The sequence below is a fragment of the Thermobia domestica genome, chromosome 6 (assembly GCF_964235325.1).
Source record: "Thermobia domestica chromosome 6, izTheDome1.hap1.1, whole genome shotgun sequence".
NCBI lineage: Eukaryota > Metazoa > Arthropoda > Insecta > Zygentoma > Lepismatidae > Thermobia > Thermobia domestica.
In genome coordinates this window covers 133,937,215-133,964,783 of record NC_137459.1, presented here as the reverse complement: position 1 = coordinate 133,964,783, position 27,569 = coordinate 133,937,215, and the positions used below count along the sequence as shown (strand labels likewise).

The following is a 27,569-nucleotide window of genomic DNA, read 5'->3' as shown; positions in this document are numbered from 1 at the left end:
CGAAACGCTGTAACGCGCTTGCTGAATCAGAAGTAACTAAGCGATTTCCAACGGTTGCCACTATAAGATGGAATTACAATTCCAAAATTGTGAATGCAGTAAATGAAAATCAAATATAACTCTTACGGTGTTCTGAGAACATTGCAGAAGATTACGATAATTGCGACACCGAAGCTTTCATGACTACAAAAAAGAAAAAAAAGTGAGAGTTATCATTGAAGGATTTCGATTTTGCGTTTCTCCGCACGGATATACTAGTGAAATATTGCATCCAAAAAGTACAAAAGATGATATCTCAACTTAGAAATGCAAGAAACGATTTTGAAGATTTATAGAAAAGTAGAATTAGATGACAACGGGAACCTTCTACTAAAAGACGTAAAGTAGATGACTCAACAGATTCAGAAATTAAATATGTGCGTATCTTCAATGATATTATTGATACTGTGATTTCAACATCTCAGTGAGTTACAATTTCTTGAGCTGTTTGATTTAAATAATTTTCAGTGCTTGAAATCTCGATTTCCTGATTGCTTGTTTTTGACCCTTAAATCAATTTAAGTGAGTTTTTTTTTTTAAATTTTAACAATTTGCGGAGTGAATTAATATAGGTTTACAGACTCTTAGATTTTTCAAATAAAACTGTGACTGAAATTATCCATTTCTTGAAAGAAAGAGGCTAGGTAGAAGAGGCGTTTACAGAAACATATAAATTGTGTTATTTGGTGTCAACAATACCACTCAGGACCTCCACTCTACAGCACACATTCTCTTCGAACCTAGTCCCCTGTGAGAAAAGTCACGGCACGCCACTGCTGGGAACATATGATGTGTCCGGTACTGGGACAGTCTATTGGAAAACAACATTACCAACAAAAGACTATGAAAATTTTAGTTAATGCTTCCACACTGTACGCTTCTTTAATGATTAAGAAATATTATGAGAGTAAAATAAATTTACTTCTCTCACGTAAAGAGAGTGAAAATCTGCTGTAAAAGTTATATGCGTATCTATTAACAGAAATCGATTGCAATTTATTTGAGTATCTTTGAAAATGCAGCTATGCAACAATAATTATAATGTTTTATTAATTTCCAGGCTTACAATGTTGGAAGCTTAATAGGTTCGGTTCTGTACTGCAATAGTTGCAAGAAATTCAAGCCATTGAAATCCTTTGCACGTTCTGGAAACATAAAGGATACCAAAATGTGTGGTGACTGTACATTTAATGAAAATATTGCTCTTAATCGTGTTGACTTCACACCATATCGCAACATTCTTCGGGCTGTTAGAAGAGATGAACAAAAGAGGAAATGCCAAACATCCATTGCTTTCCTAATGCAGGTAAAACTGTTTCCAAAAATTGAAATTAATTACATTATATTTGCTATTCTTAGTGCTTAGTAAATTTATACAAAATTGTGTTATAGTATCATAATTGTGTAGGTGTGTTCCATTTACTACTTTTTTCTTTCTTTTAAAGAGGAACTTTCTTCAAATGAAAAAACATATTTCATTAATCTCCAAGTAACCGAAGTTTTAAGTTTAGAAGTCAGGGTAACAAGTACTAACAACAGTCCGCAATTTTACTATCTATATATTGGAAGAAAATATAATAATACATTATATATACCAATGGAGTAAAGGAATAGAAGAAAAATTGAAATTACTGCAACCCTTTACCCTGCATAATCTGAAACACTTCATCCTATACAACTGTATATGTTTTGGGAAATGGTTATTACCATCCTCAGCGTAGATCCTTTCAGAAAATTACCATTATTTGACGAACCATATCACTGTTGTTTACTACTTTTCTATATCCCTAAAGGATTATGCACTTGTAGTAATCCTTTAATTCTCCTTGTATCTTTATTACTTTTCTTTCTTTGCACTAACCGGTACCTTGTAAAGCTGGCGACTTCTATTTGAAGAAACCTTCCTTCGAAATCATCACCGTTTTTTCTCCTGTCTCATTTTACTTCACTGATAGACAAACGTAATGGATTGAAGAAAACTGACAAAATCTAACTTTTCAAACGGTTGCTTGAATTATGTCCGTTAAGTAGACACAAAAATTAAATGTAACAAATTCAGCCATTTCTTCTCCTTCCTCTGCTCATTTAAAATCTTAGGTCTCAGTTAAACTTTTAGTTTTTGCAAAGCGATGCTAGATTGAAATCTATTCCTTAATTAAAACAAATATAAAATAATACTGCGTGTACGATTATATCAATAGTACAGTATTTAAATCTAAGTTTCCAATTCTCAGAGAGACAATTTTAGTTTCAGTTCTTAATGACCACTCGGCTCGTTGGATAATATCAACGTAATGAGAAATAGAGAAAAAAACTTTTTTGGTTGAAAATGCTGCAGTTTCTCTTTATTTAAACTCCTTTCCAATTTCATATTTCACAGACTGTGCTGCATAATTGATGGAACTTCCAAGTCTCTGTTAAATATCGACGGAGCTGGTAGTTCTGCTGAAACCTTTGTCTACTGAATATCTGCCTTATTGTAACTGTATTTCGTTAGCTAATATATTTTTCCATTCAACCATTTTTCATATCAAAATTATTTCTGACATTAAAAATAGCTGAATAACCCGCTTCAGAGTAGTTTCCTGAAAGGACCAGTGCTGAGGCCGGCAATAACCATTTGCCGAATCGTAGGGTAAAGTCGGACAAAACCGGGCCCCAAAAAGTTTTAACTTGTTACTCAGCATCTATATGGATGATATAGCTTGAATTAGTTTCCAGATGCTAAATAGATTTGTTATTGACACAAAAATGTTTATTTCAGTGGGAAAAGGTAATAAATTCGACAGCAAAATCATTTTTCAAAGAGTATGCAAAAACCCGGTTTTGTCAGACCTAAAAAATAATTATAAAAAAAGCTTTTTTACCTGAAAAATATGTAATTACTTCAAGAACTAGTACAGTAACCCTGAATACAACTGAAAAAAATATGTGAGCTTAAAAAGTACGGAAATATAGAAGGCTAGACTATATTAGACCAATAACATAGAAAAGTAACTTTAAGTCGCGACTTCGTTAAATCTAAGAACAAAAATCACAAATGAAAGTTTTATCATACTCATCCACATTGCTACAAGTTTCGTGTGCCCATCCTTTACAATTAAGACACTGTACCCAACCTTCTCAGATTTACACTGTACTACCCGGTTCTGTCCGACTGTTGAGGTCCCGGTTTTATCCTACCACGTCATTGCTCAGAACTACAGGCCTAGCATCTCTCAAAGAACACAAAAATCCTGATTCGAGACGTAAAATAATAGCAGAAAAAGGTATTATTATATGTTGTATACTTACGTAAGTCAATCTTCCAGTGATAAGAAACAGCAGTATATTATCGATGGGAGACAAATCAAAACTTTTCTACACAAATTCTTCAACACATCGAAAACGAGAAACGAGCCACTTACTCAGCTTTGTCTTATACTAAGAATGACTTGGCTGCTGTTTGCAACTAATTCTATACGCTGGCAGACAGATGGCGGCACTAATATAGCCAGAAAATCCAGGTCCCGGTTTTATCCGCCTACCCGGTTTTATCCGACTTTCCCCTACACAGCTGTCTAAATAAAAGGGTTATTTTGAGTAACAAAACAAAGAACTTTAATAAATATTGATTGTATCTGTGATTCTGATAATATCATGAACGTGTAATGAAAAGATATATATTATTCTAGACCGCATTTTCAGCACGCTTGTGGCAAAAACAAATAATAATAATAATGACTTTATTTATTTGATATTTACTCTGAGCTTATTTTCTGTCCTTTCCGAATGAAATCTGCTGTCCAGTTTGAGTTTCTTCTAACACGGGATATTTGAAAAGAATATCTGTTTCACTGCCTTATAGAATCGACAAATTTGTCAGCTTCCTGCTCCACACATAAAGTATCTTTAGTCTGGAGAAGCAAGTAATATTAATACGGCAAAACTAAGTTTGAAATGTCATACCTAAAATCTTCTGTGGATTATTCTCAACAACTGTGTTAAAGTTTAATAAAAATATGTCAAATGAAGGTAAAGGTAATCACAGACATACGTGTTTGTGCTGAAGAGGAACACTACCCTCCAGTCAAGCTGTCAATTAAATTACATACATATATGTCTAGGAGATAACTTTTTAAGGCTACGGTGGCTCAGTGGTACATCAAATTCTTCTGGTCCCCTGGTTCTATTCCAGCTCGCACCAAGTTGGCTTTGATGGTTGTATTAGAGTTTAGTGTCTCTTCTAGCATCGAGGCTATGAGACGTGGACTTACAGCTTAACGTGGAATGTAAACCACATGAGCTCCTGCCGGAAATCAATCTCGGATCTTCCTTCCCGGAAACGCGTACGTTAACCGTGTGGGAGTTAGTTTTGTGATGGACAAATACCATGTGGATGGATTTTCTCGGGGTTCTCTCGTTTCCACCTACTTTCTTGATTCCACCATTTCAATCATCTTCACGTCTGCCTACTTTTGGTGCATAAATGAGCGCCTCGGGGAAACAACGCGTATGTCACATTTTCTAACTTTCGAGTAAACTGGGAGAGAACGTTCAACATTCTCATGCAATTCAATCCAATGACACATACCAAACAAACTTTCCCTGACATCAGCAGGTACATTTCCAAAACTAAACTACCTACATACAATATATGGTTGAATCCCAATTCATTCCATCTAATAAACCAATTTCACCGGAAGTAACGTTTATCATTATGTTCCCCCGATTCACTCAAATTGTAGAACACTAAACTTTAAAGAAAAAGAGTTAGTTAAAAGGTTAACAATTGTGTCACTCTCTGCATGAAATTGATATACATTCACGATAATTCTGAAATTATTACATTAAAACTCTTAGTTCGTTTGGATATAGGCCTAGACAATTGATATTTTGACTCATAAACTTATCTTTATAGACACTGGCGTCGCGTCGTTAGTTTTTAGCATTATGGGGCCACGATAAATTTCACATGCGTAAGTTATTTTTTAACTGCACACTATGGTTTAGTTTGGTTTAATTTGATAGAAAAATAAATTATTTGTCGTTACTCATATAGCGCAAACAAAACTGTCATTCATAAGAATACAATTACACAGGGGCGACCCCAGGAGAATTGAAAGTTATTTCCCCTTCCTCCAAAATACGAAAATACATTCAAAATATTGGATTATAATATGAACAAATCTCTATGAAACAAGCAATATTGCCATCTAATATGTAATGCAGTTTTATACAGAAGTAACGTAACAAGAATCTAATAAATTAGGAACTAGCCTATATCAAAATATACAGTTACGTACACACAACTGATTTTTTATGGTTAACTTCTGATATGTGTGTTTCAAGTTTTAATACTGCAATTTACTCAAACCACATTTAACGTTGTAGAAGAAATTAAACATTTATATACGACATCACTAGGATTGGCAACTCTGTAAACTAAAATTGTCGTCACTCCCTTGCAAATTGCCTATGATAAAGGGCCGTCTTAATCGAACTAGCAGCAATATCACCGGACCTAGCGGTAAGATATTGGCCAGTTGGCAACCTTAGACATAACACAAAATTGTTGGATAGATCATGTCCCAACTGTCCCCTCCTCCTCTAATGATGTTTGTGTTTATAGAGTTGTCAATTTGTTCCGCAAAAACTGTATTATTATTTGATTCACAAAATTTAAAATGGCCAGTTCTGTACAAAATGTAGTTGTTACTGTTTGGGTTAAGTTTGGCAAAGATTAAAAAAATAATGGGATGTTCTATTACAGGATGTTGACGCTTATTACTTAGTGGATCGTATATGGCACGCACGTTCTGCTCTTAGTACTGCAAGTGATTTAACTGAGCTGCGTCTAAGTCGGTGGGATGTGGATAAACCATGGTCACCTTGGAATTGTATCCTTCTCACAGAGGATGAACTGAAAGTACACGTCAACTTAAAAGATGCGCCTGAAAAGGTATATTCTGAAATTTATTTTAAATTTACTATTCGTGTTAACAGCAGGCTCTCCCTTCTTTTCCGATCTCGAACTATCTCTCCACACTCTTTTCTTTCTTTCTTTTGTGTGTGTGTGTGTGTCAGGGCCAGTTTGATCTTTAGTTATTTCTACCAAACTGTGACTGGATTACTTTTTTCTATTCATATGACTCCTCTTAAGTTGACTTGTTTTATTTCTATACACTGACCAGCCAAAGCATTACGACCACCCACCTAATATCTGTTATGTCCACCTATGATCGCAGGACAGCAACAATGTTGTTTGGCATGGATGCAATGAGGCCTTAGTAGGGTTGGATACATGGTGCACAATATCTGGACACACAAGTCATTTAATTCCTGTAAATTCTGCGATGAGCTTGGATTTGATATTCAATGACATTTCAAAGGCATTCAATTGGATTATGATCGAGTGAGTTTAGAAGACATTGTAACAATTAAAATTCACAGCTGTGGTCCTTGAGCTACTACGGTATAACGTTGACCTTGTGGCGAGGAATGTGATCCTGCTGAAAGTTGCCATTGCCAGCTGGAAACATGGCCCACATAAATGGGTATACATGATCAGCAATGACTTGCCGATAGCTAGGAGCCTTCATGGTATCCTTCACATACACTACTGGGTGTATGGATGACCATAAAAACGTTCCCAAAATCATAATGGAGCCTCCACTGGCCTGTCATCCTCCTATTGTGCACATCTCGAGCAGCTTTTCTCTGGAAGACGTTGGATTCTGACTTGGTCACCGATGTGATGAAGGGAGTATAGTGATTCATCGGGCCATGCAATGCAAAGTTGTGTCATTCTTCAATTTTTCAATGACGAGACCATGTGCAATTCCAGTCGTAATCGACGATTCCATGAGGTTAACATTGGTACAGTGTGGGCGTCGGCTGTAGGGCCTATATCTAACGGTAAATTGTGTGCTCAGACACGCTCGTGCGAAATCTACTATTAAAATATGTTAACGTCTGCTATTAACTGTGCCACAATTTGCGCCCTATTTTGTTGTAACAACATCGACAGTCCACAATGTCCGACATTTTTAATGAGTTGTCCCTGCCCCTCTTCTTGTTGTTTGGTGCAGATTCTACCTTCCTTTTCCCATCTTTGGAAGGTACTAATCACGGTAGCTCGGCAAAATCCAACAAGTCGCGCCTCTTCATTCCATGCATAAGCATCACATTGACTAATCGAGTGAGATCCCTGTCACCGTCTGGTGAGTAGTTATGTTGTGTCTCTTAATTTTTACGTCAGCCCAACGACTTCATTCAAAAAGTAGCGTATGGTCACAATGTTTTGGCGGTCAGTATAGTTAAACGACATCTATTTGAGAAGTCTGAAAAGTCAAGAGGTATTTTCTTGTTTTTCAAAACTCATTTATTTATATAAAGAACAGGAATTTTGGAGAGTGAAATAAGGAACTATAACGGCATGGTCAGGCGAGTAATGTGTGTGTGGCAATATATCCCATACATGCTCGAATAATATGTGACTGGTGGTCATACGTGTAGTGAAGAAACACAACTCCTTAATGATTAATGAGATCTGGAAGTTCCTGGGTGATGGATTTGTTTAAACTGTAAAATTACCACAGCATATTCGAATTGATTTTTTGATTCCTTTACAGAGCTCGAAAAAAAAAACATAACTCTTTAGAATCCAGCCACACAGAGTACAACCCTCTGATGAATATCTACTTTCGACATTGTTTGAGGTCAATTATTACGTCTGTACCAAGGCCGTTTGCACACCACACTGTTGTAAACAATCCACTTACCATCACCAGTTATCATTGGCTTTTTAGAAGGATCATTTTCTTCACGTTTAATGAGCATATCACATATGTCTATCTGCACCTTCAAATGCACTTATTTGAGTTCATGGAGAAAGGGAACCTAAATGCCGAGCTCGAACTTGGTTACATGTTCCAGCTTAGCATCTTCAGGTGTTCACGAACACTCGAGTAATTGATGGTCAATTCTTCTGCAATCTCTAGTGTCAGGTAATGTGTGATTTGACTAGATGAATGTTCACGTTTTATTGTCATCAATCTCGGTGAGCTTATTTAACCAAGAAGAGTCGTTAACATCAAAATCACCAGAACAGAATTTCGTTGGCACTTATGTGTTTCTAAAGAATTCTCACCGTAAATTTTACGCAACTTTTCACAGCTTTGACGCGTGTTATTCACTTCGCGGAAGTAAACAGTAAAATATGGCGAAAATGCACAGATTGATCTTCTATCTTTAATTTGTAAAGTCTGCATAACTCAAGTTTTTTAAAAATAAAACTACAACTGTCAAATTACATAGCGATAACATACATATGAATGTTTAGTACTTCCAAAAATGCACTATCGTTATCTCTTGCAAAATTCATCATGACTTTTCCGACAACCTAATACTATGTCCCTTTCCAGCTTCTTTTCTGTCCAAACTGTTCACGTAATGATATTTTTACTTTTCTTTCCAGTTAAGTCTTTATTTTTGTCAATTTGCTGACGAATTTTAAGTAATATTTCGGAAAAATATCGCAATTATAATATTAGAGATATTGGTCAATGTTTCCACTGAAATCCAACAGTTGCAATGTAATTTAAGGAGTACATTATTTTTAACTGATCTACCCAGGGGAAGGAGTACATTATTTTTTTACTGATCTACCCAGGGGAAGAAAAAGGTGTCTAGGCATTTACAACTTAGACACAATGTTGAAATTTATATGAAAAAAAAATAAGAATATCAGTAAATTCATATCAAATGAATGAATAATGGTTGCTGATAAAAATTTATTTTTTTAAATTTTTGTACATAAGATTCTATTATATGTAGAGTTGAAAACAGGCCTTCATTCATTTATATATATATATATATATATATATATATATATATATATATATATATATATATATATATATATATATATATATATATATTTGTAGCGGACATTTGCATATGTGCGTAAGCCAATTTTGCATTTTACAAAGGTTTGCGGTAAACGCTATAGCTCCGTTCTTTTGAAGATATTGATTTCAAACAAAAAGCATTTGAAAGAGAATGAAACGTAGAATATTTAATGCTCAGTTTAATCTGAAATCGGATGATTTCAAGTGGATTAATCCTTATATGAGGGAGTTTAAAAAATTTCCCTGAACATGCTCATTTTACAAAATAATTTACACTATTATTTTGTGGAATCTAAAAGCTGTCGAACATTCTTTCCGAGCAGCGTCCTCCCTTTGATGATTATACATCCACCATGGAAATGCTTGTTTAGTCAAAAACGTGGTTCACTTTCACTGTCTTGTCACCATGCACTCTTTTAAGTAACATTTATACCTCTGATGGTGATTTCTGAAGCGAAACAAAACTTTTACTGCTTCGAGGTTATCTCCACAAGCCACTGGCGGATTAAACCAAACGTCTTGGGGGGGCTCTTTGTTGTGGAGTGGAATATGTTCCCATAAATTACCGCCCCCCAAAAAAGAAAGGTAAAACGGATTCAGGAAAAGAGAGTAAAAGATATAATTGCTACGGAATTTTCACCACAATGCCCCCTCCCCCAAAACGATATTCTGTGTACAGGCCTGGTCATGGCTATGCTTTACTAAATATTTCGCTAGAAAAAATATCAGGTTAAACATTTCTTAGAACGCTCATAATGTTTCTGTGTTTTAGTAAAATGAATTAAACAAAAGGACAAAAGAACTTACGACAAGTTACAACACAAAACGCGCTTTTCGGTGAATACCACCCAAGGCGTATCTGTCAATATAATATTGTCGCGATCTACGACAATGTTCCTCTGACATTCAAAAGTGCTAGTCCTACTTTCTCCATTCCACCATTTCATTCATTGCTCAAGAGCACCGTCTCCTTTAGCCTAGCCCGCATAACCATGGGACGTAAAACTCAAAAATTTCATTTTCATTTTTTCCATTCAGCCGCTTTTCGCCAGAACGAGATCGGAACCATGTTTTCAGTCGGTGCAATGTGGATTAAGATCGTTCTGCACTGGCCACGCTCGAATGCAGGGTTACAAGTATGCACAGCTGTTTTCAAATAGTCACGCGAAGATCTTCGTCACTGGTGGCCAAGGCTTCCAACGCAGTCCGTGATAGAGTTTCACCTTCCTCTTTAATGCTCTTCCATTTAGAAGTACAGATTGCACATTCAGAACTAAGGAGGGAAAACAGCATTTTATCTTCAGTCCCGATAGTTTTGTAAAGTCCGATAGTTTTAGACCGCGGAGGTGTTGCTAAGAGCTTTGTCAGTTGCACGTGTTGGCAATAGAATGTTGAGTCCGTATACGTTTAAAACTTCCGGCGCAAGACGCATTTTGAGGTCTTCTACTACCGACTCTATCAACGGAATGTAGACAGTTCTTCAGTAGTAAAATGTCGTGTCATCTGCCCTGAAGTGAGTACGATGTGTTTGTCTTTGGGTGAGATGAGGAGTTCGAATCTGCACGTCGACACTGGCAGTCATTATGGATATTGCTTCCAAAATTACCTTGAATTCTTCTTTGCTATTTGAACACTTCTTGTTTAATGCTGCGATAGTGTCCTGAATGAAATCTGACGCTGCGTTCATGTCTAAATCTGTCTTCTGCTAAAGTCGATTAAGGAGAGAGTTATCGTGAGAACATCCTGAAGACAAGTACAGTGGACTCCTTTTAATTCGAAGTCCAAGGGGACACGAAAAAAACTTCGAATTATCCAACAACATTCATTTTCACATATATAACAACAAACAAACCAAAGTACTGTGCATCAAAAACATATTCATATGGTGTAAACTTTATCTTTAAAGCAGCTTATTATTTGCGTGATCGAATACCGCAAACTAACAAACGACATTGACTCCACATAATTCAAACTACGTGTACAATGGAAAATACGACAACACTACAACATATATTGAATAGCCCAAACAATTAAACACCAGTAACAATTTGAATATTCTGTTCTCACTTTTAAGAAGTCGTAAACCTCATTTGCTTAATTTCGGTTGTTTTTGTACGGTCAATGAATCTTGAATTTCATGTATTGCGTGGAATACGATATTAATAACATTTGGTTGACTTTATCAATAATTCATCTTAAATTTTCTACCAATTCTGAAACAAGATGAAATTGGCACACGTTCTTTATCTTTACTTCTTTCCCAACTCATCTTCATCATTACTAGATTTTCTATTTATCTGTTGTATTACTCTTCCCTATGGCTGCATTTGAAACTTAAAACTGTATTTCTCTGTTTACATCCGTCCAACATTAAAAATTTTCAACTGTATTTACTTCGAATCCAAAACATAGGTTCAAAAGTTCGATTAATCCACGATTTTTTACTATTGTTTTCAATACAGTTTTCAAGGGGAATGGACTTCTGTTCGAATTATCCAATATTTCGAATTATCCAAGTTCGAATTAACGAGACTCCACTTTAATAGTTACGATAAACTCGCTGTCGTGCATGGCAGAAGAAAGTTCCCGTGCTTTGGCTATATCTAACTTGGATCACTTGGAACACACTGTAGAGCCTCACTAATTTCTTGAAATTTCAAGAGAAACTGTAACACCATGTCGTTCCGTTCAACCCATCTCGTTTCACAAAATGTCTCCAACTGGCCACCAAGCGTAAGCTTAAGGACAGTATTACGTTTTGACGATGCGGTGGAAAACGCAATGATCTCTTTCATTGTTCCCAGACATTTCCTCACCCACTATACTGACGATGACCTGAAGATGGACAAGTTGAGGCTGTGATTGCAGTATGAACAGTGCAGCGCGTTTGAAGCCCCCCTCTGGATCTCCTGGACTGCCCCTCGACTTTGAGAGGTCATGACGGCGCAACAATCTGTACCAATACCAACACAGTTTTTCGGGTTGAGTGAGAAGTCTCGTAGCAAAGATAGAACAATTTCTCCAATTTTCCTTCCAGTCAGTGAGAGTTCGGGAGGTTCTGCGTCTTCGGATTCCGAGCTCGAACGAATGTCCTCACGTTTCAGGTCTGCTGATCAAGAGTCAATGAAACTAAATCAGTCTTCTCTTATTTCACCTATGTGTTCGTACCTTAGAATCAAAGACAGCTGAGATGTGTGCGAAACGTCCGTAGTCTCATCAAACATAATAGAATAAAACTGACCCTCCCGCACTCGATTGACAATATTATAGACGTGGTTTCTCATCCACAATCCTCAATGAGGGCATTTTGTGTGGTTTCATTGGCAACAATTGTCCTTTTCGATGCTTTCTTCCAGTGATTCTTTAAGACATCGTTACCACAAGTCATTCTAAATTTGCCCAATTCTCCAAAATTGCCCTCGTTGAACTTAGTTTCTACACCGTCACCATCTAAGGTCCAATTATCCGCACAAGCATCTTCCCTGTGGCCTTGAAAAGCAATGCCTTGCCTTCCAAGGAATATCACATTCTACAACATTAATTTCAGTTTGCCGCGATTTAGGATTACTTGTCTTCTTGACGAGTTGATTTGATTCTCGACTGATTTCACTGGTTCCCAGTAGTTTTTCAGAAACGTTTTTCCGACCTCAACAGCGTTAATGTACTATTATGCCTTGTTGTGAGTTTCTAAAATACCGTAGAAAGTAGCGAATTACTTCAAAGGTTTAGCCACAAGAGTTTGGAGAGGCATGTTTATTCGATAGCCCCCAACCAAACCCGTTCCAAAAAATGAGCAATATATTTTAAAAAAAGAAAGAAAGACCCTTCTCATGGGAAAGAACCAGCCATGGATAGTTTTCCTGCTGTTATGGCCTCAAGTAAAATCGTCCTTCTTCCTGAAATTTATCTGATATTATGACTCGAGTTACCGTTAGCGTAAACGCGGCATGCTGGACAGACACAATTTTTAAATAGAATTTAAAGAATTAACCCTCTTTTTGAATAACGCAAGAACGATCCCAAACTTTCGTTCGTGTTGCGGTAAGCTACAAGCAGCAGTGTGTGTAATTTTAATATTTCGGAGGGCTCTTGGGAGGGGCAATCGCCCCCTCGCCCCCTTTAATCCGCCTCTGTCACAAGCCATTCTAACAGATTACTGTTGAGATTAAATAAGAATGTGACATAAATCGTGTAACGGCTTCTTGGATGCTATAAACGCATAAAGCCACTATTTGCTTGCTAGGTATTATTTCAAACAGTAGGCGCAGTTTGGGAGTAGTTTTTAAAGTTATCTCATGTTTACTTGCTGGCATTTGTAACATGCTTACCTTTTTGCATTTCCAATATTTGAAATTGTTTCATATTTAAATTTTGATAAATTATTATTATTATTTAAAAAAAATAACATTCGCCTTTCCTTAAAAGGGACCACCACTTTGCTATTTAACACTTCTCAGAAAACTGTGGTTAGTAGTAGTACTTCCTGTTAATTCTGGGAATATATTCGACAACTGCAGGCGAATCTCTTCAAATTCAAATACTGAAGGAAACATTGGAAGTATTCTTAGTATATATATTTCTTTCTTTTCTATTTTTTAGGTATACGAAACCGTATTTCTGCAGTCTGTCAAACATAAGCATTTATTAGCGCAGCTTCACTTCAAAGAACTAGCCTTAATGGATAAAGAACTTGGAGACAGTGAAATGTGGAAAGGAAAGCAAGATGTGAAAAGATACGTTTCTTTGTCAGAATTTTCTTAACGCTGCGTGATCTAATAAATTTGATTTAAAAGAATAGAAAAATGGTGCTGTATAAACTAATGTTTGCTGTTAATCAATAAATGTTACTGTTACAATAACAAAGTTTTGAGTCCAGCAATAGGCTCATGATATTTTAGTAAGTCGTGTATTATTATTATCTATCAAATATTTTCAAGAATCAAATTTTAAGGTTACAGAATACCGATGCCATCCTGTGTTCTCAGTTCGGTCACTTAGGTGGGAAACTATTCATCATCTTCCTTAAAATGAACTTTTTCAAAATGGTAATTTAATATCCTTATCCAATTGCCTCAATATCTTAAGTTGGTAGCAAAATTTTTGTATCTCCTACTAGAAATTGAATTTAAAACCACACATAACGAAGGATAGAGGTGTTAAAAATTAGGAAACACATGAGCATATTTTAATGTCCCTTGTTTTGTAGGGATTAATTTGCGTTCTAAACAAATTCAATATACGAGTATATCATGCATACGATTGGAATTCATATATATTAAGAAACGTAATTTTTACGGACGGGACGCACGTATAGCACGGGACGCTAATAATCTACGAAAAGAAAATAACTAAAATCCGAGGCTTGAAATGTATTAAGGAAAATAAAAACTTTCTCCGTATAAAATTTATAATAATAGAAATTATATCAGTATTTATAATCCTATGTATTGAGAAACAAATCAAAATGTCATTTACTCTCGCTCAATGTTGCTTTCACACTATAAAAAGTAGACTGTTAAATGATCGAGATCTATCTATCATATCTGAATAGAGGAGACGTGTTGTGTGCGAGGTAAAAAAAATATTTAAGGATTATAAATATGGACATTTTATTTAATAATACTTCTAAAACATGGATAGTGACTGGGTGTCTTCTAGCATTCTGTCTCTGTAGGGGAGGAATCTATGGAAACTCAAGTTTGGTCGGCTCTTTTATAATTACGAAACGTGAAAGCAGCAAGTCTCACGACTATACACATTAAGCTATCATGGAAGTTCCATGAGAGATCGAAAGTATGAAGTTAATTGTTAGGAATTACGTTCACACAGGAATACATGAAACAGCTCAAGTTAATGTTATCGGCTATATTTTTATTATGTATACATAGATGCTTGCATTTCTATATCTGCCGGGGAAAATCTTTATAAATTGATAAAATACTCTAGACTACCCTTCCTTAAGATATTATCCCACAGGTGAAGTTTAAAAAAATATGTCGATAAATAATTGATATGTTGATGGGCATTTCAATGCCAGAATAAGACTTGAAACTAAGCTTATATTTTTATATTGTTACAAGGAACGAATGTGCTCTTAATGTAATTATTCTTGTAAATGTTATAAAAATGTTTTGTGACATTGTGTATAGTAGACTGAACTTAGAAATATTTCGATATCATTATTGGATATTATGTTACTCATTAGTGTTAATATTCTCTATATCACTACTTTTCATGTAGTAGAATGTTATTAATTTTGTTATCAACATTTCGTGAAAAGCCCAGGGAAGAGAGGCGAAATCTTCTTACCACATTCCAAGAAAAATACATTTTACACTTTATAACCGTCTAACTTCCTTCTTTGTAAGGAGTTATATTTGGAAGTGATTTCAACCATGTCATGACGCGTTTCCTTACCTGTCTGAGTAGTGCACCAGATTCTACTGCTCAAACTCAACTTTAAATTATGCGACTAAAAATTACCACTTCGCCTTTCTACTCTGCACTCTTCATATATAATTTGCATTACTTGATAGGTTTTAACTTTTTATTATAAAACGTTTCTTCCTTTATTTATTTTTAATACTATGAATAATAGCAGTTAAATACATTACGAAATGAGAATACTTGATAGACGAAATGTATTTGCACACGATGCATTTTGCACATCAAAATTTTTCGTACTCTGATTCGAAACAATAAACTTGTCGGAAGATTTAAAGAACTTATCATTCAAGTATTAATTGAGTTATAAATAAATAAAATGAAAAAGTGAAAACTTAATTAAAAATTGGAAGAGTAGAGAGGAAGAAACATGTCAATATGTATTTTGAGAAAGAAATGTTGCAATCAAAAATTAAGCAAGATACTAAGTATTTTAATAGCTAAAGTGAAAGGGACAGTAGCTACAATATAACGATAATGTCCTTTAACACAATAGTGTCTTCTTGTACAAGTCGAGATAAGTATGATAAGTATGGCTTTAGCTCTAAAAGGACGAAACTAATATCACTAAGTTACTCAATTCCCGATTGTTGTTTTAATACGGGTAAAAGACGCCAATCCCATGGAGTCAAGTTTGGGGAACACGTTAAAAAAATAAATAAAAATACAAAGAATAAACTGTTATATTAATTGTACCGTGAAAATCAGTAGAATTTTGGACCTTCTCAATTATTTTTATCATTTTATATCTGTATCAACTTTTCTTGTTTTTAATGTACAGTCCACCATTTTCACGAGAGCTGCGTTCCCGCAGATGATCTTTGCACACTTTCTTTCCTCCGTACCATTACTGTAACCAGCAAAATTTGAGAATATTAATATAAAAGATATTTAAGTAAAGAGTTTTAAAACCTAATGAAAAATTTAATCAGGTTACATCAAGGTATACAATTTCTGTGTTTTCTGTAATGGTTTTGTAATAACAAATATGTCATTTATAACGAAACACTTATCTATATTTCACTACTAATACTAGTGATTTTATTACTGGTAACACATGAAAGATCACTATAGGTATTGTTTCAATTACTTGAACTGGCTCATTTTTATCCTTTAACAGGACGAATTATGCTACCTTAATAAACTGTACATTATTTGTTACATATCACTTAGTTTCATGTTCTTGTTAATACTTAGATATATCAAATAAAAGAAAATTTCACTTGGGACCTATTTCTCAAAACTATTAGTCTAATACTTTCAAAGCTACAAGTCTGAATTTCACAAGTTCTTGTAATTTCTGCTTCTCAAAAACTTTAGAAGAACTTGTGAACACGACAGAATTTTCACTAGTCACTATCACATCTAAAAGTTAGCTGACAAATACGTACAAAATCAAGTACTATATGAAATGATGTCGGTTTGTCTATTTTCTGTAGTGCTAGATAAATCACTCAAAAACAATGACAATATAATTGAAATTAAATGCTTTGAAAGTGATAAGAGAATTAAAAGATATTTAGTTTGGTGCATTCTACAGTAATTTGACACAGAAAAGTAAAGTTAATGAATGGCTAAAAATATTACATGCGTGTCAAGGCCCATGAACTCGTTGGAAACACAAAGACTATTCATATGTTCGGAACACATATTAAAAATGAAAATGAAATGAAATCTTTAAGTTTTACATCCCATTTTTATGCCGGCTAGGCTAAAAGAGACAATGATGATGAGAAATGAAGGAAATTGTAGAGTGAAGAAAGTGGGAGGAAACGGGAGAACGCCGAGAAAACCCACGCACACGGTGTTTGTTTACAACAAAGTTCACTTGGCGCGAGCTGGAATCGAATCTAGGCCCCATGCGCCAGAGGTAAAAACTATCACTGGGAACATATACTGTATTAACCTGAGTAAACGTACATTAATGAAGAGAATACTATTATCTGACACATGCTATACAAAATAACTTATCATAGTATGCAAATAAGGAATAATGTATAATATTTTAACTAATCTTCTTAGATTGAACTTCAATTACCTCGTCACATCAACTAGCATATAGTAAAACGCACTAAAACCCATAAGTAGGTTATACAAAAAAGTCTAAACCCAAATTCAATATTGAAAAATAAAAATATTAAATTGCTTGAACTTTTTAATGTATATTTTAATTCTCGCTTAGAATAAATTGAACTTTTCTCCTTTATTGACAGTATTAGACAAATCAATAGACTGTTTTTCTGTACAGTCCCTTGGCCATAGTCTCAGATTATTTTTCTTAATTATTTAAACAGGAGAACACCGAGCTATTTATACTTCTGAAGTTACACAAGCACGATAGAAGTCCACAAGTCCCCAATCTCTTGTGGATATTTACTAAGAAGTTACAAGCTAACGGTACCACACTAGTGTTCTGTGAAACAAAATCAATGATAAAGTAACGTGCTCTTGTAACACTAGTTCAGAGACTTGTAGCTAGTATTTTATTCTTGTAGGTTAAAGAAACACACTCATATATTTCCATTAGTATCACAAGTGTACGAACAAGTACTACTATTGTAGTAACTTGAGAAATAGGCCCCTGATAAGCTTCTATTTGTGATATTTAAAAAAATCACTATGGTAAATCTTCAGGGATTTCGTCTAAAATGATAGCTCCTACATACTAAACTACACGTTGAGAAAATTACAAAAACCGAACACTCAGGGGAAACAATCGCGTACTACTTCTAATGAGAAGCAGAACTACGGAAGAAAAGTATCTCAGTGTCAATAATATGTTCTAACAGGCACAAGCATTTCAACTGCTCTTGACAGGTTTACGACGTTGATGATAATGACTTGAAAGTATCTCAAGATCAATTATTTGGTCCAATTTAAGTTTCTATATTCTATTTCAAAAAGATATATTAAAATGGTTAGTGCATTCTGTTTCCTGACATTAATTCAGTGGCGGCTGGTATATGTTGCATGGTTGTGCAACCGGATATATATATTTTTTAATACTAAAAATATTTTTAAGTATTAAAGTAGTGTATCAGTAAAAAATAAACCTTTTGCTCTTGAGCGCAAAACAATATTGATGCTTTCTTTAAAAATCCAATTTAAAAAAACTGAAAGAAAGAGACAGATTTAGGCCTACATTTTCAGTTGCAGCGAGCGTTGCTTCTGGAAGCAGTAACATTGAGCGTATGGCAGCGAGCTCCTATCTCTTAACATGAGGAAATGGATTTATTCTTGCATCGTGCTATCTTCCCGCATTGCTCGCTTGCAGTTGCAGCTCGTTCCGCAACTGGTATATAGTCAGCTTCTGTAATAGTTACGAATTCCTCCGCTTGACAGCGCTTGAAAGAAAGAAGTTACTCACAAAACACTAACTCGCAAAGAACAAATACGCGTCTGGTGGTAGTAGTGTTTCTTACAGGCATAATATCGGGGAGATTTGCCCTCCCAAAGATGGGTGTTTGTGGTCCTAAATATTCATTAAGATTAAAACAGAGGAATTATCAAAATATAAAATAATTATTCTGTATTTTAATTTAGTGCTCGTATCGGTGCAGTTTTTAAGAATGTTTACTGCCTCAAAAAATGTCTAGTATCGGTTCTCTTTCAAGCAAGATGTTTTCCATTTTTTTGGAGGTGGGGAATTGAAATCAAGAGATTCCAACATGGAACACCAGGAAGTATGTCTAATAAAAAACTGAAGTATAAATGCAGTCAATGGGACTTAATACTGTATATTTCTTCCCACTTCGCCCAGTTAAGTAATTTGTAATTAATCTCTAAGCAATACTTTTTTATGGTCATATGCTGAAGGAGATGATGAGAATGAATGAAATTTTGGAATGAAGAAAGTGGGAGGAAACACAGGTACACGATGTTCGTCCAACATGAAGCCCACTTGACGCGACCTGGGATCGAACCAGAAGCCCCAAGTAATTTAGAATATAGGAAATAATTTGTGACACTGAAAGAATAATCTTACTATGCACAGAAGTATACATATTCTTTTGCGTTTAAGAGGTTGCTTGATTTTGTTTTCACAAAATTTCTCCAATTTAGAACATCGTTACAGATAAGAACTGAAATAAAGAAGACTCAATAGTCAACATACATGTAATATGATGTACAGAATGGGTGGTAAACCAAATCAAATCAAACATACATTGATAATAGCAGAAATATCTAGTGCTTGCAATCGCAGTTTGTTCTTTTTTCCTACTTTGAAATATATACCTACCATTACCAAAAGAGAAATTCCTATATTCAAGGCATTTTCAGCATCAAATTCAGTGATTTCGAATTCACGGTTAATTCCCATCGATTGAAAACTGACAAATCATTCCAAATATTAATATTTAGTAAATCATGTCTCAAAGGAGAAAAGGTCCTACTACTGGTCTAATTCCTAGCTCTGTCTCTTTCATGCACATGATCCCGTGTTCGATTTCCGGCGGAGAGCATAAAAAATATTCTCAAATCATTCACTTTCAATAATCATCTGTCTTCATTAGCCTAATTTGTTGGAATGTTAAACTATTTTATTATTATTATTTTCGAAGAAAAACATCTTAGATTTCATGCTTCTTTATAGTAGAACAGCAGACAAAAATACATGGTTACTGAAAATGAACTTTTTGTCCCTTACATTCATACAAAGAAATGCTAACAAAATGCATATTGTCGGAGGAGAATAGGGATGTGCTCGAGTCGAGACACACTTCGTAAAATTCGAGACGAGTCGAAACAAACGTATTTCTCGACTCGAATTTTCGAGTCGAGACACGAGTCGAGTCGAGACGGCTCTTAAAAATCTCGACTCGACTCGAATGTCTCGAAAATTTTTCTATAATTTTTAATATTATTTTGAAGAAAGTGTTCACTCAGAAACAGCCTTGAAACCAATTACAGCTTTTATTCCTTCAGAAAGGTACAGAACGCATAAAATTAATAGTTAAATCTTTAAAGATCAAGATTTAATTTTCAGCTCAATTCAGTTAATTAGAACTAATAGTTAATGTCGTTGTATTTGGTTGTACTGCAAATATAATGATAATAATAATAATTGATTATCTAGTTTGTATAAAACTATTATCCATAGTCTAAATCTAGTTTGTATAAAACTATTGCGATAAAGTGAACTTCATAAATTCTCTGAATAAAAAGTTGGTAGTCTATAGTAATTTAGCATAGTTATAATTATTGTGTTTTCGTTCCCATGAACGCAATAGGGTTACGTAACTTCTGGATTATTCGCTTGCCCAACTATTTTGAGGCTTTAATATGTTGCAGCATGTCACGAGCTACGGGTAATATATAATGTAACATTTGTTGTACATCACATATTATGATACGAGACTATTTTACATAGTACATCTTATCTAATATAAATAAAATAAAGAGTTTGTTTGTGTGTTTGTCTGTCTGTTTGTGTGCGACCTGGGGACCAGACGAGTGGACCGAGAGTTCCCAAAATTTGGTCACGGGTACCTTGGTCCAGGCCCCAGATCAAGACGAAGCGTTTTTTTTTTTAATTTCGAACCAGGGGGTCTCGGGGGGACGTTTACTGGGACCAACCTGGGAACCAGACAAGTTGACCGAGAGTTACCAAATTTTGGTCACGGATACCTTGGTCCAGGTCCCAGTCTAAGGCGAAGCGTTTTTGTCAAAATTGGAACCAGAGGGGTCTCAGGGGGGCGTTTACCGAGACATGTAGTAAAAGTAATCCAAATTGATCGACATTAGTGTCAAATCCATAGTTTTCACGGTCGCTGAGATCAATGGTGACACTTCCATCAGCGATGACTTGCCAATTTAGGTACCACTGTATGCGGGCCGGGTGTCAGGGGTAAGGAATACCGAGACATGTATAAATAGCCCATATTGATTGATACTAGTGTCAAATCCATAGTTTTCGCGGTCGCTGAAATGAATGGTGATACTTCCACAGGTGTTGACTTTTAAATACAGCCCCCATGCGAAGAATGGGTATATTAAGCTAGTATTACAATAAATGGACTGCTTGGATGCCAAGAACTAGTACAGATAAGTACCTTTCACTTCTGTGAATAGGTATTTTTTAAAAGGATTTTTGTAAACACTAAATTATAAAACAATGAACTACATACAGTAGTTATGGTTTTGGCTCCCAACATAAAAGAAATATGGATTGTTCATGATATATTGAACTTTAACTTTCACTACTGGAAAATTTCAATTTTGGAGTTAGGCCACTTGGTATCAAAGCAGTTCACTGTAAGATAAATACATTCCGCACATTAGTAGCATAGTTGTTCAAGAGCCTTCGATTTCCATCCTCTCAAATGAAAGCTGAACGATTGCTTGATACATGCTGACTATATAGGAGAAATAGTGTATTAAGTTTTCGAGCTTTGGTGCGTATCCGTATTTACACTCTGATATAACTTTAAGTTCACACTCAAATCGAGCTAATTGTTTAATGCATTTCGAAAGCTTTTGTTTTTATGCAGCTCATTAAGGAAAATCTATTTCATAATCGTAACATTTATGTATTAAGAAACTATGAACGTAAAGTGGACTCGACCTAGCCCCGTGGCTGCTGTGACTCAGTGGCACAGCTTTCACCCTTGGTGTGTGAGGACTCTGATTCTGTGTGTGTGTGTGAACTCTGTGGCTAGTGTACGAGTCTTTGTCTAAGACTCAGGTTCAATTCCCGGCGCGAGCTCATGTAGTTCGGATTCCACGTTAATCAGTAGGTCTACCTTTCATATATCCTCGCTGCTGAAAGAGTCGGTAAAGTCAAAATCAACTCAACAATATAGATATGTGTGTGCTTATGTGAATTTCCTCGTGGCTGTGTGGTTAACACATACGCCTTGATCGCGGGAGACTCTGGTTCGATTTACGGTGGAAGCTCATTAAGGTGTTACCGGTATCCCACTTTAAACTGTAGATCCATGCCTCATATAACCATACATATAATATATATGCCTTTGACACACTTATTTTCCGACTTGGAAGCCATCGAAAATTTCCGAACACAGAGTCCCGTAGACCGAAAATGAGAAACATGGCTACAGAGTAAAACTGCCATAAAATTTAAGCTTTTTAGGCTAACTTAATAATTATATATAATGCAACTAGCTTGGCCAAGTTATAATGGAGGAAATGCTATCATTTGCAACACTCTGAGAATAGAAAATGTTCGCCAGGTATTATTATCCCCCTCTCCTACAGAATGAAAACCCTGACTAAAACTCAATATTATATATATATATATATATATATATATATATATATATATATATATATATATATATATATATATATATATATATATATATAACTATTTTGTGTAATGTAACAAACAGTGCCGGATATTATTCATGTTTTCTTGCAGAGGTCCTTACGAGTGTTCGCTTCCATCTTCCTCTCCCTAAGAACTAAGATAAATTAAAAAAATATGCGATTACTTGTTAATCTTGTAAAATTGCGATTAGTTGTTAATCTTGTACAAAGGACGCAATTAAAGTCCCAGTGTAACACCCCTTCACATTTAGATTTTTCCCTTGGAAGAAAACCAGTTATTATTGTTTCTTGATTTCTCAGTTTCACCTACATAAACATACGAATAGAATTAAAGGATAGGACATGTTTAGAATGCTTGCACGTGACATCTAACTATATTTCTCATCAAATGTGTCACAGATGAAAATGTCCGTATGCACTGCCTCTATTTTCTGGTACATATGTTTCATTTATGTTATGTTGCTAAAATTCGTTAGGAACCAAGTACAGACTGCGCTTGTGTGCCTGACAAAACGTAAATATACTGGATAATTATTTCTTCACTTTCTTTTTTTATTTAAAAAAGTAACCCATCTCATGTCGGCTAACAAAAGGAGGTAGCGGACCAAAGATAGACGTTGTTTACCTAAGGTCGTTACACAGCAGGGATTTCATTCAGTCAGTGGGAAAAGAAAAAATAATTTAAAGTTCCTACATTTGTTTTGAACTGCAATATACTTCTTCCTTTTATTTTAAGAACCATTTCCTTGTCATTTGTCTGCATCAGAAAAAAATGCAAAAAAATCACTAGAATGTGCCTATTTACCCAAAGTACGTACTAGATCACTAGTTCAATAGTAAAATCAGTAAATCTAGTATTATACGAAATCATAAATGTGGCATCCCTGGGTTGGAGCGAAAGTAATGGTTGGAGTAAAAACTAGTCCGTATTTCTACTGCGTTCTGTTGTTGAATTCACAGAAATGTTCAAAAATAAATTCAAGAAGTAAAACACGATCCTACAAAAGACTGTTTACTTGCTCACTGGTTTTAGTATTTTGAACTGAAACTCAAGTGCGCAGTCATGTTGAATACTTCTGTCCCTTTCTACTTTACAACTTGAGGCGGGATGAGGGTCAGGACAGATCTAGTGATATACCGCTAAATGAAGTGCTTCAGTACAGAGCCGGAAGCGGCATGTATTGTTTATACTACTTACAATGTTACCCCCCCATAAAATATAAATTCACCCTTTTCTCCCTTCCCTTTTTCGAATACAATGAACCGACTCTTTTGCTGAAGAAAGATGCTAAGAGAAAATTGAAACATCTGTGTCTAAACTTTCTTTGAAGCGCAGTCTTTTGTATTTGTAGGGTTTTGCGAGTGTTTTCACATCAATATGATGAGATAGTTAGCCAAATCTTTTACCATGGACTCCTGCTGACCGTGAGTAAACATCTGATCTCGCTGTGCTCAATTTCTCTCGCACACGTGAAATGGGTTTGTTGTTTCCAAAACAAATAGGAAGTTATCTTGTGCTTTTGCATTTCTGCACGCACACAGGTACCATTGCTATGTTTTAATGATCAGAAGAAATATCAAAACCATCCGATATATATGATAGGAAACAGCTAACAGAGGGAGGCAAAGATTATAGTATACCAAGTTTTCCGCGTGGTACCATTATGGAGAATAAATATTTGATAAAGTCACGTAGATGCGCTTAAACCTACTCCATCTGTCCTTATAATTTTTCTGATCTCATCAATTTCTCAGGAGAATACGTACAACATATGCCCAAATTCCCTATATACTCTTTCTAAACTAATGAGTAAACTCATTATGAACACCAACTGATATCAATAAACTGGAAAGAAAACAATACTTTATACTTATGTCATTTGGGACACATCTCTATGAAGCATAGCTTGTTTCTTTTCGAAATAGCTCCTTCGTGTCACAGCTGTGGTTCGTTTTGTTTTGTGTTAGGATGAAAGAGAGAAATGCAACATTTCATTCGCGGTGAAGTTATATATATTATTAAGAGGAGCAGTGATAAGCGAGGTTTAACAAAGAGTGCCTTTCGGATGCACAATTTAACGGGTAATTGCAGTCCGTGTTGAGAATCTATGCAAAGCTATGTAAGACATGTTAATATTGAGCTCTTTTGTGGTAAACGTGGACTTCAGAAACACACAAAAGACTTGAAACATCAAGCTAATGTAAAGCAATTGAAAAATAGCCTACCTATCGCTGCATCATTTCTGTGGCAAGGAACATGCAGTGCGCAGCAACAAGAATCGTGTTAAGGACTTTTTTCTCGAATATAACATTCCCTCCCACACCATAAAAGACAATATAATATTTGTTAAACGAAAGTGCACATAATATTTTTAAATTTTGTTTGTGATCCTATCATGCATAATTATAAATAATACCTTTCATACTACGAGAATGAGTTCAACTATACGTCATGGCCCCTCTAAAGCGGGGCCGCGGTGGCTCAGTGGTAGATCGTTCACCTCTGGTGCTTCGGAACCCTGGTTGGATCCCAGCTCGCACCAAGTGAACTTTGTGGTGGACAAAAACCGTGTGCGTGGGTTTCCTCGGGGTTCTTCCGTTCCTCCCACTTTTTTCATTCCACGATTTCACTAATTTCTCATCATCACCCCTCACCTTTAACCTAACCGGCATAACCGTGGGACGTAAAACTCAAAGATTTCACTTCATTTTTTCCATCGAAAGCGATATTTTTCAAAATTATTTATTGTTAGATATTGTAAATTTACGGTATCTATTTTAGTGGACGGGAAATTTTGCATCTAATCGGATAATTTCATGGCTTTTAACAGGAATTCGCAGTTACGAAATTTGCATCACTGTCTTTTGAAAGGATGCCTAGAAAAAATACTACTAGAAAATAACTGAAAACACAAAATGGATTTGATAGCCAAATTCACGTCATCTTGGTGCGTCATCATTTTTCTTTAAATATTTGTATTTAGTATTAGATTAGAGTTTAGTGTCCCTTTCAGCATCAAGGCTATAAGAGACGTGAACTTACATATTAACGTGGGTTCAGAAGCACACGAGTTCCCATCGGAAATCGAACCTAGGTCTCCCGCACCAAAGACGCGTACGCTAATCATATGGACAAGGGTGTTCAATATTTAAAATGTGTACATAATGTTGTGAAATTGCGCTTGTATAATGGAATGCAATTCCTTCTACTGACATAAACCTTCACAATACTCAGCTGGACAAAGTATCTTTAAAAAGAAAATGTCACTATTTATGTTTCAGTTCCTGGTTCGACTGAAGGATGGAACAAATAGCAATGAGCGTTTTTGGATCCTACTTTGTGTAGTTGATTCATCATAAACTTGATATTTGATACGGATATAAACTAAAAACGTACAAATATAAGTTTAAGTCATTCAAATACCTTTAAACAAAAATTGAATATATATATATATCGTTCGTTAAAGAGTCATGTTATTTCTTTAATACAAGTACATGTATACAGTTAGCTCATCTTAATAAAAATAAGTGGTGGTTGGTCTTTAAAACTAGTGTGGAAAGATTAGTAAAGAATCTGTCATAATTTAGAAAAAATATATGGTAATTCAGGCCCGTGTTTGGCATCATCGATTGTCTCAAGAGTGGCAACCCTGACTTAAAGGTTTCGCTTCGAAAATAATGGATTCTCTGGGATATATCAGATATAAAACTCGAGTTGAAGCAGTGTTCTCTATAACAAGCTTTGAAGCAGGCAGCATATTTGTTGAAATAAGTTATTTCTGAGTACATGAGTGGAATTCAGAACTATTTTGAGTCAGTTCGACTTGTTTCTAGTTAAGGCAAGGTAAATCAATCCCCGGATAGAGAAATAGATTACTCTTATGTTATTTCTTAGTAGGGAACATCTAACATTTTCACGGGAGACAGTGTCTTTTTAATTTTTATGGATATTGACATTTCCACGTATATTTAAGATTGCTAGCAATACCTGGTTTCCATAGTAACGGAGCAAGTCGTAGGGATTTTAGAGTGAGAGCCTTATTTGAATTGTGAGCAAGAAGGATGCTTGTTTACGAGGTTCAAAGACTACTTTTAAGAAACAGTCTGACTGTATTCAACTGAGTGTGAACTTAAAGAATACTGGACTAATTCTCGATGCGAACCTAACCTCAAACGAAGATTTTGCTGAAGGCGCTTCTCTTCTCTGGTGAGAGGAATTTTCTTATATTCAACCAACTCAATCGTATAAGTAACAGAATTAGTCTTTTTGATGGACAGTCTGTTTGTAGGCCATTCCATGTTTAGGACTTTAGGCCAGACAGCTTTCTGATTATTGAAATTGTCTTTTAGACGTGAGGCAGTATGATGTAAGAAAACACATGTTCTGCTCTCTCATGATTAAAGCACAGCTTAGCTGCGTTAAAGAAAATCGATTTGAAGTTATAGTTTCATGAAGGCTTAAGTAGGCGACTTCTCCGGACTGAAAAGTTGGTCTTTTATTTCATGACAGTTAACTTAAAGGAAATTCTTCTCAAATCAGAGCACCATTCTTAAGCACCAAAATATCCTGTATGGACTGTGGAAATGCTTTATTTATCAAAGTTTCCCTAAACGTGTGGTATGTACTACTCTGTGCTTGTTAATTACCCTAGACAAACTTACCGGGAAGTTCCAATTTTTACAGTTAAAGAAAATATTACAAGACTAATAGTTATTTACTATATGTTATTTTAAATGCGACACTAGTAGCAATAGAAGCCACGAACTCATTTTCTTTTCTTTCTTTCTTTTTTTAACCGCACACACAAGAACACAGGTACACCAAAACGATCATGTTCGACAATGTTCCTGGGTTCATTGCGTGTTTCTATCTCTTGGTAGATGAATGTTTGTCCAGAATCACTA

General features: G+C 35.3%; 1 protein-coding gene across 4 annotated transcripts in view; it reads left to right on the top strand.

Moving 5' to 3' along the window:
- The window catches only part of LOC145688227 (IQ motif and ubiquitin-like domain-containing protein), a 212,069-nt gene extending 198,330 nt beyond the window's left edge, over nt 1–13,739 (top strand). For all 4 annotated transcript variants that reach the window (XM_081762137.1, XM_081762138.1, XM_081762139.1 and 1 more), the window contains 3 exons: nt 1,100–1,345; nt 5,792–5,980; nt 13,530–13,739. In XM_081762137.1, coding sequence (XP_081618263.1) covers nt 1,100–1,345; nt 5,792–5,980; nt 13,530–13,691 — 597 coding nt within the window. In that variant the 3' untranslated portion in view covers nt 13,692–13,739. The remainder of the gene's footprint in view (nt 1–1,099; nt 1,346–5,791; nt 5,981–13,529) is intronic.
- Nucleotides 13,740–27,569: the final 13,830 nt, after the last annotated feature.